Below are 15,822 nucleotides of genomic sequence, written 5' to 3' on the forward strand. Positions count from 1 at the left end.
AACTATGGATAGTTTTCACTCTGTGTTTGGCCTATTTCTATTTTTGGAATAATTTGCAATAAACACATACTACTTTTATGAAGAATTAAAGCAAGTTCAATTCAGAAAAAAAGAGTCTGCTGCGTGTTCATCAAAAATGATGATAGAAGGCCCACATATTTCCAGATAATATAACCCACTCTTCTAGTAGCAACATAAGCAAGTGCTCCTAATAAAAATGGAGAGGAAGAGGAGCTTATAATAAAGAGAAAAAGACCATTTTGGAGGAACAATCTAATCCATTTTCCTACAGTGGCAGTCACATATGTCCCATTCCTTCCTCTTTTCTGTCTTCTCTTGGGAGGAATTAATTAGAATTTTAACCAGGAAAAACTGAACTCTATTTAAAGCCATGAAACTAGACTGAATCAAAGAAGCTGACGTAGGCAACCTTTCAACTTATCTTGAGATATTAATTCAGGCAATAACAATTCATATGACCACATAAGTACCAAAGGCTATATGAGATATTCTTCTGAGCAACATCAAGATCACAGGCACAGCTGCAAGTAGCCAGTTTGCTTTTGACCTCTTCCATTCACCTTTTTTGAACCCGTCTGGTGTTACAAAATCCTTAGCCAACCTAAATCTCACTTCTCAAAATAACCCCCATACTCCAAAATTATTCTTCCCCTTTTCCTCAAATAAAACTTCCATTTCCAAAGAACTGCTGATTCAGCTAGACACTAATATGATTAGGGAAAGAGCAGTAATGCACAAATACTGATGGGCCAAGAACATGTGTAATGATACTTCTTACTCTGAAAGACTCACTGGGGAGAGACTTTGAAATACGGTGACTTCTATGCTATTTGACAATTCAGGAGGCAGTACCTTATCTTAGCTATCACTACATCATTCCTACAGAACGTCAGGATATAAAACAATGGAATGCTGCAGGTAGTGATTTTTCATGTACTGCATTTAATGGAAGAACCATAAAATGTCACAGATTCTTTAAAACATACATTTTCCTCCTCAGAGTAAGAAAACTTGGCACATGAGCATGAAAAGATCATACCTCAGTCAAGTATACTACAAGAAACCGGGAGGGGGACAGTCACATCATCTTGTCAACCAGCAGCTTTAGCTTTAAGAAGACAGTTCATTCTTTAAGAAATCGAGCAAACAGGAATGGGACAAAGAACAACATATATACTGTATCTGCTGGCGAGCTGTAAGTCTGGACAGTTCTCACATGGCAACAGCATAAACCCCACCAAAAAAAAAAAAAATACCATAATGGAAGATAAAAAAAGAAATACCCAAAAGCTTACAGAGAAAGAATACTATAAATCTCTGTAATATATTACTGCTATAGGGTGTAAAAACATAAATTTTGTTAATCAATTATGTGACGTCCTCAAGAGAACGCAAAGGTATGTCCCCCCCAAAACAAGAGCAAGTAAGGACATAAGACAGTAAGATTAAACAAACAAACAAACAAACAGAACAACTTGAGATAAAAAGGAAGACAGGAAATGAAAGAAATAGTAAGAGCCCAACACAGCTTTTAAATTTACAGAGTATTAAACAACAGAACCAACACTGCAAAAGATGGAATCAGTAACATAAAGTATAAAGAGTTCTCCAAGGCTGCTGAGAAGATCACAGGTTCAGAGAACAGAGAAAAAAAATCTAATCTTATAAGGATTAGGGGTACTTGAAAAAGAAATCACAAGTAATAGTTGAGGGTAAAATGGGAGGCTTACCCATGGTCTAGATGAAACTAATAGGTACATCTGTGAACAGATTTGGAATTATAAGAATAAAAAAAATCTGCACAACCAACCAGGGAAGAAAAATGAAAACAGGTTACCTAAAAAGGACTTTTAAAAAACAGGCTGAGGGGTGCCTGGTTCGTTCAGTCGGTTAAGTGTCTGCCTTCAGCTCAGGTCCTGGGATCGAGCCCCGTATGAGACTCCCCGCTCATTGGGGAGAGTCTGCTTCTCCCTCTCCGTCTGCCTTTCCCCCATCCCCCCTCCCCCACTTATACGCACACGTGAGCTCTATCTCAAATAAATAAATAAAATCCTTAAAAATAAAAATAAAAAAATAAAAACCAGGCTGATTTCAATATTTCTCTTCTGCATTAATAAATTTCAAAAATCAGTAGTGTCACTTATTGTGACCATCATTGGGTGTTGTATGTAAGTACTGAATCACTAAACCATATACCTGAAACAAATATTACACTGTATGTTAGCTAACTGGAATTTAAATAAAAACTTTTTAAAAATCAGTAGTGTTAGATCTACAGAGTTCTCTAAGAACAGGTGTGAGCCAAGAATTCTCTCTACAGACAAATTTTCATTCAAGTGTGAAAACAATAGAAAGAAATTTAAGATCTTAATGGCTTAGAAAATCCATCATGCACATATTTTCCCTGAAAAATTACTGAACAATTATACAGATTGACCAAAAGATAAAAATGAAATAAGAACCCAAGAATGAGGAAGTTGAAGCATTAAAAATTTTTAAAGTTAAGAATTCTGGTTAATATGGCAGTCTGAGCAAATGTGGGAAGGACCCACTTTCTACTCAAATATAGAGAAATGCTATATAAAATAGAACTACATTTAAAATAGACACCGTTTACATAGCCAGCCTGAAAGCAAGAATGGGAAATTGTCATGCCAGAAACAAAGAGGTGACTCAGGGTAAAAATGGTGTGCTAGAATTTAAGCCCAAGGGATATCCTTGAGATTGGGTACAGGTGTTAGGGGCTAGGGTTTTAAATGCCTACATAAGACCAAAAGTCAAGATTGGAGGGAGCTGGAACTGGGCTCACTGGATAAAATCAGGAATTGAGAAGTGTCTATGCCAGCTGTGCAAGTGGAATAACAAAACTCTATTCATTGGTTTAGAGAAGCAGCATATAAATGAGCTGCCACCATTAAGCCATGAGCAGAAGGAGTCATCCCCAAGAAGCTCCAACCCCAAGCTTGAACAGTCCATGGATATGAGAATTACATATCTCCTGCTCATGTATTGCAAAAATCCTAAGCTCAGAAATTAACATAAATACTGGTTCTGAACAAGTAAAATTTGTAAGGTCCCAGCAGCAGGGGTGAAACTGCTCCGTAGGAATGTCTTTTTTATCAAGGGAATATGAGGTACCCCTAGGAAACATAAGCCCTGCTGAAGATAAGTTCACAATAGAAAAATTTAAAGCTCATAAGAAAATACACCATTACATAAGAAAGCCATCAGATGAAACAAGCAGTATTCACAGAAGAGAACAGAAAACAGAATCCCATGAGAAAAGTTTTAATTTATTCACTCAGTAATATTCATTTAACACCCACTACAATTCAAGCACTGTTCTAGATACTGGGAATAATAGTAGTGAACAAACTAGATAAATTTGTATTCCTGGTGGAGCTTACATTCCGTTGGGGGGAGACAAATATAAACAGATCAATATAAAATATGTCAAGAGGCAGTAAGTGTTACAAAATAAAGGATCATGAATAGAGAGAGATGGGATGGGGTGATACATTTTATACACTGGAGGTCAGGGAGGATCCTCTCCAGTAGCCATTACCAAACTTTTTGGTCTCATGACTTTTCTGTCTTTAGGACTTCATAGTCTTAAAAAATTACTGAAGACATTTTTGTTTCATTGTTTTTGTAAGCTAGACCTATCAATATTTTCTGCATCAAATATTGAAACAGAAATTTTAAGAAACATTTAATTCATTAAGAATAACAACAGTAAATTTGCTGCATGTTTAAAAATATATATTTATGAAAAAATAGTATCCCCCCCAAAAATAGTAAGAGTTGCATTTACATTTTTTTTGCAAATCTTTTAAATGTCTGGCTTAATAATAGACAACCGGATTCTCACATCTGCTTCTTTATTCAATCTTTTGCAATACATTTTTTGGTTGAAGTATATGCAGAAAATCTGGCCTCACACAATATCTTTTAATACCCTTTTCAAATGATTGTGGGTATGCTGGATACTGCACCCAAACTAAACCAGTGGCAGTTCTTAAAGGTTAGTTGCAATGTGGAATCTGAAACCATTTCAGTGAGCTTTTCACCTTCTGTTACAATAAAATCTGTTGGTCTGTCTTGTGCTTTCTGAGGATCTTTTACCCATGCATGGTTTTGTAACATTATGTGCTGGTCATTTGGGAAATATTGCTTCACTGAGCTATTCTGATCCTCCAAATATTGATACATTTCATAATATTATACTTAAAAATAACATTCATTAATATCATCAATAAACTCACCAAAAAAATCCCTAAGTATTGGGAAAAATACTGTCAAGTTTATAGTGACAGATAGGAGTCTTCCAAAATTCTAACTTTTGTTTGAAAGGTTGAATATTATCATTCACAAAATATTATTACTACTGTCAGGTGTTTGCCTTGAAATGTCAGGGTCACCTCATTTTTGAGAAAATTTTCCCAAGTACTCAAGTTTAAATAACTACAGCCTATCAGTTATTCGAGTAAAAATGGTGTTCCAGAAAAAAAAAAGAGCTAGTTCATTTTGTAACTCAATCGCATAAGTACTCTCCCTTAAGACAATCATTGTACTCTGGAATACAGAAGTACTTTATGTGAACTTCCCGTTTCATCACCATGCAGTATTAAAAACTCAGATACACAATGGTCAACTTGAAAACAATCAAGGCATGTAGTGAAACTGGTAGGTTTTGTTTTTTACTGTGAGTTTATGGCAGCGAAGAATACAATGACTACTAGTACAGTTGGGGGCTACTGATTTGCTTTGTGCTAAGGCACTAACAGTTTTACTCATCATTGCCTTTACTTACCATCACTGTGCATGCAAGCACATCGAAAATGGCAAATTATGGCTGTGCATCATTAAGAAAATAGTTTGACCCCACAGACGTCGTGAAAGAGTCTTGGGGATACCTATGGCTGATTACACTTTAACAACCATAGCTCTGAAGTGGCAACTGCAACATCAGGTAACCAACCTCAAGAGTTGCATATGACTGACTGTCTTGATGTAAAGTCTCGCATTCCAGTGGAAGGGTTGGACACCCTGCTTTAAGAGACCTAAAAGAACAGAGTGTACACAAAATACCCCTAGCTGAAGGAAGGAGCATTTCAGGCACTGGAGACAGAAAGTGCAAAAGCCCTGATGTCAAAGAATGGTTGGCATATTCAAGAACAAAAGAACCCATTGCAAAGGCAAACACCCTTAGAAAAATAGATTACCCCCACGAAAGTGCCTAGTGCTGTACTCTAATGACACCTGGTGGCCTCATCTATTTTTATGCTCTAATACTCGTGACAAAGATGAAAAGTTTTTCTTTCTAGAACTGCACAGAAAACATCAAAAGTTATTACAAACATTTTTTAGAAAGGAAAACATCAAGACTTTTGAGTTTACAGTTAAGTGTATACACTTGAAGCTGTTTGATGCCAACTCTCAAATTAAGGTAGAAAGGCGTTACGTAATTTATTTCCAATTATTCACAGTGCGATGTAGAAGTTGCCTAATGAATGTTTGTTGAATGAATAATTATCCAAGGTGCGATTGGAGATATTTAGAAATGAGGAACACAGTTAACTGATTTTCTAAGAAATCACAAAAGGCAAAAAGGCAAACTTTTGAAAGGGCAACCTTTCGTGCTGTATAGTCTTAGGAGGTTAGCAAACTAAATGTCATCTCATGCTTTCTGCATACTGAGCCACAAACTTACTATTCTTTAATTAGAGAACCTTTCTCTCAGTTCCTGGAAAAGCAGTTTTGTTTTTGTTTTTGTTTTTTATCCTGTTGAGAACATTATTAACATTTCAGGCTAAACGATTTACTTAGAGTAGCTCTTTAAAGAGAAAAAAGAAAGGAAAGAGAAAAGAAAAGAGAAGAGAAGAAAAAAGAAGAAAAGAAAGAAATAGGCACACTGGTGGTAGATTTTATACAATTAGAAACAGTGAAGTAGATTTTCCACTTTGTGCACCCAAGCCAGGAAGTATGCAACTTTTTTGATTTATAAGCACTTGCAAATAGAAAGGCTATCTGGCATACTGTTATAGAGTTTGCTCTAAACTGCTATTACCGTGGAATATTCTTTGGATTTTCTTAAGATCATGAAAACGAAGTTGAGAAAAAGGAGTTCAATAAATGCTATATGTAATATTTTTCACTTCATTTAAGAAATATAATCATTTCATTTCTATCAACATGAAGAGAGATCACTACTTCTCAGAGACCAGCCCCCCCCCCAATAAAAGAACTGGAACCATGCACACAACCATTAATCAAGCAGCTCATCTTGAGAATAGATGTGCCAAATGGCCAATAAGCACCTGAAAAGATGTTCAGCATTCATGTCATTAAGGAACTTGAAATATAAGCCAAAACCAAAGTATAAACCAGATACTGTCCCACACCCACTAAGATGGCTATAACACAAAAACAAGACAAATACAAAACCAGAAAATAACAAGTGTTGGTGGGGATATAGAGAAATTGGAGCCCTCAGATACTGCTGGCGGCAAGTCAGACGGCACCGCTGCTACGCAAACAGTCTGCATTTCCTCAAAAAGTTATACCTATCCTTACCATACAGCCCAGAAATTCCACTCCTGGATGGAATACCCAGGAAAACTGAAAATATATGTTCATACAAAAACTGTAGACAAATATTCATAGTGACCTTATTCATAATAGCTAAAAAGTGGAAACAACCTGATGTCTATTAACTGATGAACGGATAAACAAATTTGGTATCCATACAATGGAATATCACTCAGCCATAGGAAGGAATGAAGTAGCGATACATGCTGCAATATGGATGACTGTTTAAAACATGCTCTGTGAAAGAAGCCAGTCAGAAAAGGCCACCTATCATAGGATTCCACTTATATGCAATGTCTGGAGACAGAAGTAGATTAGTGGTGACCTAGGGCTGGTGGGATTTGAGGGGAATGGAGGGGAACTGCTAAGTGCATAGGGTTTCTTTTTGGGGTGATGAAAATGTTCTGTAATTAGTGATGGTTGCATAACTTTTTGAATAGACTAAAAAACACTGCTTTGTAACTTTTAACATGTATCTCTATTTTTAAAAGTCACATAACATTTATGTCCCCACCCCCAGCTTAAGAAATTAAACATTACGTGTACAGCTAAAGTGCCCTGTATACCCTTCCCTGATTACATTTATCTTCCACCCCCATCAGAGATAATCACTACTTGATGTTGCTACTTATCATTCCATGCATGTCATTATATTTCACTATATATTTATAATCCCTCATAGATGTTTTGTGTGTTTTTAAATGGTATCATACGTATTACCTTCTATAGGTTGCTTTTTTATCACAATATTATGTTTTAGAGATGTGTGGATTTTTGGGGGGGGTCGTTATTAAGTGGCTTTTTCACAATAGCGCTCAGAATTCTGAGGTTATACTCCCAGAAATAATAACTAAACCTCTTAAATGTCTTTGTCTACTTTTTAAAAATCAGTTCAATCAGGTGATTCCTTCAAGCATCTCAAACTATCATTGAGCTCTTGTTCAAAATAAAGGAATTTTAAGTGCATGTAACAACATAAAGGCTTTTTAAGGACTCCAACATAAAACAACTCTTGCTTGACTGAGGGGTAACTTACAAGGGAAAACCTTGCATTATATTCTTTCATATATGATAAATCATACTAAGATGAAATGATAAACATAATTAACCTCACATGTTTCAACCAACGACAAGGACTCTCTACATGGTCAGTCTGGCTTTAACCACTAAAATATTTGCTGTAGACACTGTGGTTGCCTCCCAAACATGCATTCCTCCTTTCCTTGGTTAACTATTAGTTTTTGGAAACCTGTACCATTCCTAGACAGCCCACTGAATTTGGGAGAATTCACTACCTTTGACCACAGTTATTGGTTCAGGGATAGTCACATGTTACAATTTGTGGATATGAGATGGAAGAAGGTATCCGATGAGGATAATTTCCTTGCTTTTCAGAGAAAGCTTCTACAAACTTCCTTCTCTCTCTCCCTGATTTAGAAGGAGAAAACATGTGACTCTAGGAGTTGTTAGTTAGTTTCAGGGGAACACAAGGGCAACCAGCATTCTGACGTTCTTCTTTATTAACAGAATTCCAATTTTATTCAGAGCAATAACGCATCCAGTTAAAAGTATTCACATTCCCAGGCTCCGTTTTCCCGGGTTGACCATGTGACAAAATTCTAATCCTTAAGATGCAGGACTAAGTCCTTACAGAGGACTTCCCTTCCACCAAAACAATGATAAAGCCACATGAGAAGTCTTTTGATTTTCATGCTCTCCTCTTCCAGCTGGAATTCAGATGTGATACCTGCGGATGGAGCAGTACTGCAACTGTAAGGATGAAAGCCACATGGCTAAGGATAGTGGAACAGAAAGAACGTGCTGGGGTCTTTCAAGATTTCCTTGAGCAATTTTAATAAATGGCTGTGGATTTCCTACCTTCAGACTTTCTGTTACATAGAAAAAAAAATAACCCCTTATTTGGTAAAGGCACCATGGTTATATTTTTGTTATAAGCAATCTGATGCAATTCCAACTGATATAACTGCTGAATCAAAGGTTAGGTTTTCAAATATTTAAGTCAATCGTTTCTCAATATTATTTAAGCTATTTTGAACTGAATTTCTATTATTTGCAAACAAAAGCACCCTAAACTGATAGAGCCTTCTCTCTAAGGAAGGAGTGGTACTTCCGACTGGACTCTTAACCCTCAGGGGCTAACCTGCTGTTTGACTAAAATAGATCTTTACTAATGAGTAGCCCCTATCATTACAGGGAAACTTATGCAAACTCATGGTGTTACCTTGCTTGCATAAGGCCACCCAACTGTAAAAGCAGAGGAACTAAGACATGAAATATTCTTATTAATAATTTCATTAAACACATATGACACATACTCATCAAAATTGTTGAACTAACAAAGCTAGGTGGCTTTTAGTGTGAACCATGCCTTTAGTTTCCTGTCACTGTCTCCAAACTTTCCTATATCCTCATCCTTTCCTTATTCCGTTCTTTACACTATACTACAGCAGTTAAGAGTGAGGGCTCTCGGGGCGCCTGGATGGCTCAGTCAGTTAAGAGCCCACCTTCAGCTAAGGTCATGATCCCAGGGTCCTGGGATAGAGCCTGGCATCGGGCTCCCTGCTTAGCAGGGTGTCTGTTTCTCCCTCTGCCCTTCCCCCTGCTCCTGTTCTATTTCTGTCTCTCTCAAATAAATAAATAAAATCTTTAAAAAAAAAAAAAAGTGAGGGCTCTCTAGTTAACCCCACATACATTCAAATCTTAGATCTATTACTTGCCACTTATGTGACCTCATGCAAGGTATTTAATTTCTCTGAGTCTTAATTTTCTCAAATCAATAATGGGGGAATAATTCTACCAATCTCACACGGTTCTTTTGAGAGTTAATTGAGCTAAGGTTTGTAAAATGTTTAGCATAAGGCCTGATATATAGTAATGTTTGCTCAATATTACTTATTACTTTTCAGGGTTTTTTTTAAGGTTTTATTTATTTATTTATTTGAGAGAGCAAGGGAGAAAGCGCCAGCAGGCGGAAGAGCAGAGGAGAGGGAGAAGCAGACTCCCTGCTCAGCAGGGAGCCCAATGCTGGGCTGGATCCCAGGACCTTGGGATCACCACCTGAGTCAAAGGCAGACACTTAACCTGACTCAGCCACCCAGGTGCCCCTTACTCTCAGCCTCTACAACAGAAGAGGTAGCCCTCCTCTCTTGCCTAAGGCTAATTCTTACCTTATGCTCTGGATCCCACCCAACCTCCTTCTACCTCCTCAGGGACTTTTAACTATCGATAATCTTTTCTATCTAGTCTTTAAATCTTCAACTTCTCTCTATAGGCCCCTTCCCATTAATATGCATAATAACAATGAGACGACGATGAGGATGATGATGATGATGATGATGATGATACAGGAGATGACGGGATTTGAAGCATAGACAGAATTGTCCTTTGTCAGGAAGAAGGGCATCTCCTTCATAACAGGAAGAAAGGGGAGAAAATGGCAGGTTTGGAGTTTGGCAGGTGGGAAAATAAATTTCCTGGTGGATGGTTTCTATTTTCTCTAAAACAAAAGGCGAAATTACCGCCTGAGAGTTAAGTAGTTCAGAAGAGAGAATAAAATGTAGAAGAGTGAAGGTTTAAATAGTCATTTCAGAGAGTGAGAAAGGAATGCAGTAGTATTTCCAGACAGTGTGGAAGCCTCAGTTGAAGCCGAGGCTCACATTCATGAATCCTGGATCCAACCTCCCCTGGAATTGCCTGAGTGCTGACACAGTAGCAAGTAATTGGTTCACTTGGATTTGGAGTCTTGCCAGGGGGGTGAGAAAAAGGAGAGAGGAGTCAGGAGGAAGAATGGAATGACCAACAACCATGACATCTAAGAATAAAGAGAGAAATGAATACACAGGCAAGTACTAATGGAGGAAGACAGAAGTGGACTCAAGGTCCTAATGAATTAAGAGAACACTTGGGCCTGAGACCAGGTACCAAATTCTAAGAGCAAGGGAGAGTACCCAGTGAGTCAGTAGGAAAACAGAAAAGAGAAGCAGGGAAAAGATGGTCGTACACAGCATGAGCTACCATAAGCAGGTAGAGAAATGTTCTGGAAGTAGCACTGGGGAGTGAAGAAAACATCCACCAAAGCTCTATGAAGTACTTTGAGTGTAAAAGAAAAGTCCTCTGTAGAATGGACTCCAGACTCAGAAATATATTGACCGGCTATGGAATTGTACATACGACCAAAGCGAATGTAAAAGAGGCAATATACCAAAATTCTATACTACAATTTTTTTTTTAAAAATCAGCTGTACGTGTTTAGGACAGGAGGGATTTTGCTTAAAAGACTTTCATGTGAAAAAGTCAGAGAGAGTGCAAGCAACTAAGTGAAACTACCCCTAAAAGTGTCCTGGTCACAGTAAATGAACTTAAATACAGGAAAGTGTTAAATTGTGATAAACAGAATTTCATGTTATTTTCTAAAATTAAGATTAAATAATTCACATTTACTGCTATTTAAACAATGTTAGAGGAAAGAAATAATGTCCTTCTTTTATTTATGTTTTAAGTACCTTTTAATTAATAAAATTAAAAAAGGATATAAATTTTTCTTGATGCAACTTTTACAAAAAGAGAAACCTCCATAACAAAACTCCATTTCAATATTATACATGATAACAATTTGTGATTTTGTTCTTTCCCTAATTAGGTAATGGAGTACTAACAGATAGGACTTTGCCTGCTGGTCTGGGAGGGTTCCTAACTAGGAGGGTCCCTTAACTGGGAGGGTCTTTATCAACTAAAAAAAAAAAAAAAAAAAAAAGAATGTGAACATTTTGAAGTAAAAGAAGCCACCTTAAGTTACTTATTTCAATATAACGAATTTTTAAAAGAATTCATGCCGTATTATTTTATTATTGTTATAATGTTTATATAGTAAGTTAAAATTGGGAGAAGAAAATTAAACAAAACGGCTTTCCTCCATTTACTTCTTCTTGAGACAGTATGGCATTAGGTTAGGTTTTACATAATATGTCTTTACAGAGTAAATGCCCAAATTTTAACTATATACTATTTTTAAAACAGAAAAAAACGGGAACTTTTAGATGCTTTGAAGAAACTACAAATGTTCTACGAGTCCTTAATTTTGATTCGCTCTGTCATCAACACTATAAAACCCTTCCTTGACTACCAGAAGCTTTAGGTATATTGGTAAGCATGAATGCAAATCCAGGGCATGTTCTTGTCTTTCTGTTTTCATATTACCAAACCTAACCAGCCATACTGTAGCTCTCCAATTCACGAAGTACTCGTACTACATAATCTGAGACTTTTGCAACCATATATTTTAAAGGACTCATCGAGCCCTGAAAGGCAAATGCTATCATTCAAGTTCTAATTACATGCTACCTGGGTTTTACAGAACAGAAAAAAAAAATGAGTACTGTACTTCCTAAATACATTTTTCAACCACAAGCAACTTCCAAAATAAATGCCCCAAATATTGTCTGAATGTATTACTGTACAAATAGCTCAAGCACTGGCCTATTCAAATTATGTTCTAGTTTCTCCCGATGCTGCTTCCACTTGATAAATTGGTCAATAAATGCCAAGTCAAATATTCAAGTAAATATATTTTCATTGTTATTGGCAGACATATAATTAACTCTGAGAATAAAAGATACAAGAAATCAATTTATGATTACTTCTTCAGTTCTTCTCATTAGTCATTTACATTATAATCGTGGTTCCACTTTTAAAATCTTTATTCGTACACATACACACACACACACACACCATTCTGACTATATTATAAATCAAATTATTTCAATTACAAATTAGTATTATACGAACTGTGAACCTCATATGTTAATTTTATTAGTAAGATATAATCATACTATTACCCATGTATATGAGCCAATTAAAAAACAATGCACATTTAAGAGCTATATTAATTAGTAATTTCAGCAGATGTTTCTAAACAATGTTAAGGATTTGCTCTGTCTTTTCTCAAGTATAAATATTTGAGTCAACATTTTTTATGTATATGTATTTAGCAACAAATTACATTTCCATTTTCAACAAAACAAGCTTCTAAAAAGAAAATAGTACAAAGAGTAAACCTATTTTTTTTCAAAGATAACATATGAAGAACAAATTTTTTTAACATTTGTTATCTGTCAGGTCAATATCTTCACCAACCCAGGAAAAATACATTTTGTATAAAAACTTACATAAGTAACCTTTTAAAAACTGCCCTAAACTAACGGCAAAAGCTTCAGATACATTATCATATGTGGATTGCATGAAGAAAAAAAATCTAAGATGAACTCAAGAAATCTGTTTTAATAAAATATGCTGTCATTACTCAACTGTTACTTTCATTATGGTAGCCTAATTGTTTTTAATTATATATCATGGGCAAGTCATTTAACCTCTGTGTTTCTTCACCCATAAAGGGAGATTAATAAAGGTGCCTTATCACAGGATTCCTGGCAGGGTTAAAGGAGTTAAGATGGGTGAAGCATTTAGAATAGCGCCCGGCATACAGTAAGTGCTCAGTAAGTGTCAGCTAAGCATTACCTAATTGTATGTTTTGCCTATTACTTCTATTAGCTTCCAGTTACCAACCCTTAAAGTATCTTAATTCTTTTTAAAGAAAAAGAAAGCTACATCATGACACTCTTAATGCTCTGCCCTTCCCATCAGCTTATAGTGTTAGCAGCTACTTTATCTGCTACTCACAAGCAAAACAGGACCTAGGGTCTCACTGAGTTAACAGTCCAAAAATCTATTATAAAAACACTCTCCCTATTATCTTACTATTAGTACTCATTAATTCATTCAAACACCGAAGTAAACTAGGTGCTAGGCATTGGATACAAGCTGTGGAAACAAAAGATTTAAGAAAAAAAATTCCAGATATGTTGCTCCCAAAACAGCGAGGGATACAAACATAAATGCAAATAAGTACTCTTCTTTTATTATAACATGGTACCCTGAACTATAATAAAAAAATTTTCCAAGCTGTCCAAGGGCGGGCTTCAAAGGTGACATTTGAGTAAGACTTGAAGGAAGAGCAGAAGCTCACCAGGTAGAGAAGAGATCTGTGATTACTTTGTTCACAAAGAAAACTAGAAATTCCTCACACCGGTAAGTTAAAATAGACATTTTTTAAGCAACCAGACTTCCTCAAACAGATTTCCCATTGCACATGGCTTGCTTAGTTTATCTCTAGGTGTTGAATAAATATTTTTGAATGACTGTCGTCCCCCTTTCCCCATAGGCAAGGCCTTCATTAGGGCATACGTGGATGATGTTCTTAGCTCCCTTCCTCCCAGGGCTCAGAGAAATCTTCCTAAAACCACTTTGATCACAACACTCCCTGATCAAAAGCCTGGAATGGTTTCCTCCTATTCCCAGATATCAGCTCTCTGCTTTGACTAGATTTCTCTCCCAATATGCCTTGGGCATATTTCCCTTTTGTTCATATCCTCTCTCTGCCCCAAATGCTTTTCTCCTATTACTTATTTCTGCCTTTCCAGAATTCTACCCACCCTTCAAAATCCTCCTTCAAGAAGCCATCGGATTTCCTCGCTTCTATTTAAAATAACACAACTTTTCAAATGATGCAGAAAAGAGAAATGTTAGTGAAAAAATGATACTTTGGGATGAAAGAAATGTCCAAAATGAGGTAGAGAATTAAAAAAAAAAAAAGGCAGACACTCGTTGGAAAGTTACATTCCAACTGTTACATCAACAGAGTACACTTCTTAAATTATTTACTATTCAAAATGTATACACTGCACCAAGTACCTATTGAACAATTATTTTTTTCCAGTGACATCGGGCTCTTTTAAAAAGTTAACCATCGCACAACATGGACAATCAATTCTTCATTACTTGAACTGTTTTCTTTAGGACAAGTGCCTATTAGAATGAGTGTCTCTGACCTGAAGTTTGAAATATTACCCAGCAACATGGCACTGCACTAACCAGCCCAGTAGTGTGCTTCCTACTTGAAAGACAACTAGTCAAATAGTAAAATATCTTCAAAAAGCCAACTTCGAATAGATTTTTTTCAAGTGAGAATAGGCGTGCTCTACATGTCAAGCTACCTTAGATTCCAACTTGATTTTCTCTTCATTCAGCTCCTCCGTCGCTTTCTTCATTTCTTCACGACATCTGTTTATTTCTGACCTTACTGGAATACAAATGAAATCCTTGAACACCTCTGTCTTTCTAAAGTCCCCATGTCTGGGGCGCCTGGGTGGCACAGCGGCTGAGTGTCTGCCTTCAACTCAGGGCGTGATCCCGGCGTTCTGGGATCGAGCCCCACATCAGGCTCCTCCGCTATGAGCCTGCTTCTTCCTCTCCCACTCCCCCTGCTTGTGTTCCCTCTCTCGCTGGCTGTCTCTATCTCTGTCGAATAAATAAATAAATAAATAAATCTTAAAAAATAAATAAATAAATAAATAAAATAAAGTCCCCATGTCTGTGCACATGGCCAGCAGAGCCCCCTCCCTGCTCTGACCACGCCTGGGGGGCTGCTTTTTGCTCCAAGCTCCCACCTCGAGGAGACAGAGGCACCGACCTTCTCGGATCACGCGGCGGCTCTCCTCGGCCTGATGCTCCGAGAAGATGATGTGCTGAAACAAGGATTCTAAACTCATCTCAGGCGGGCTCCCGCGGATCCGTTGACGCCCTTCAATACCTGCGAGCCGAGGCCGAGGAGCCTGGAAAGCACAGTGCGGACGCAGGACTGTTCAGGGCTTCCCCCATCGGCCTCGGCTCAGGACGCGTGAGGCGGGGCGCCAGCCCGGCTCCCGGCCTTTGTTTCCCGGTTCACTAACAAAGGACAACCGTTTATCCCCCCTGGCACCCTCGCTCCGCCTGGGACAGAAACCCTGCTTTCGTTCCCTGGCTGAAGGCAGCTCCCCTCATTCGAGGACCCGGGCCCTCTCGGGCTTCCTTTTCGTCCTGGCGCCTAATAAAAATGGAGGCCCCGGGCCGTGGCGTCTGAGCCGGCCCTGCCAGCACCCCTCTGTGCGGCTGGCCTTTTCCTCTCCACCCCCTCTCTTTTTAGGGAGAAGGTCCTCCTAATCTGTGTCCCACAATGCGTACTTGCTCACAGTACAGTGGGCAGGAGACCTTGCGGCAGGTGCGTCCTCGAGGTTGGCCTTGCCTGGGGGGCTCTGAACTACGGCGTCTCGTTGGGCCCAGTCTGCGTGCGGTCAGGTGTTTTGCTTTGGCCATGTG

The 15,822-nt window shown here is 37.8% G+C and overlaps 1 protein-coding gene across 1 annotated transcript in view; it reads right to left on the reverse strand.

The window, feature by feature from the left end:
* CCDC172 (coiled-coil domain containing 172) overlaps positions 1-15,276 on the reverse strand; it is a 53,050-nt gene extending 37,774 nt beyond the window's left edge. The window contains exons 1-2 of the mRNA XM_045802852.2: positions 15,158-15,276; positions 14,682-14,767 (exon numbers count right to left, since the gene is read on the reverse strand). Of these exons, the coding sequence (XP_045658808.1) occupies positions 14,682-14,767; positions 15,158-15,236 (165 nt within the window). The 5' untranslated portion in view covers positions 15,237-15,276. The remainder of the gene's footprint in view (positions 1-14,681; positions 14,768-15,157) is intronic.
* Between the last annotated feature and the right edge of the window lie 546 nt (positions 15,277-15,822).

This window comes from Ursus americanus, chromosome 6 (assembly GCF_024610735.1).
Source record: "Ursus americanus isolate L20-20 chromosome 6, mUrsAme1.1.p, whole genome shotgun sequence".
NCBI classification, from domain to species: domain Eukaryota; kingdom Metazoa; phylum Chordata; class Mammalia; order Carnivora; family Ursidae; genus Ursus; species Ursus americanus.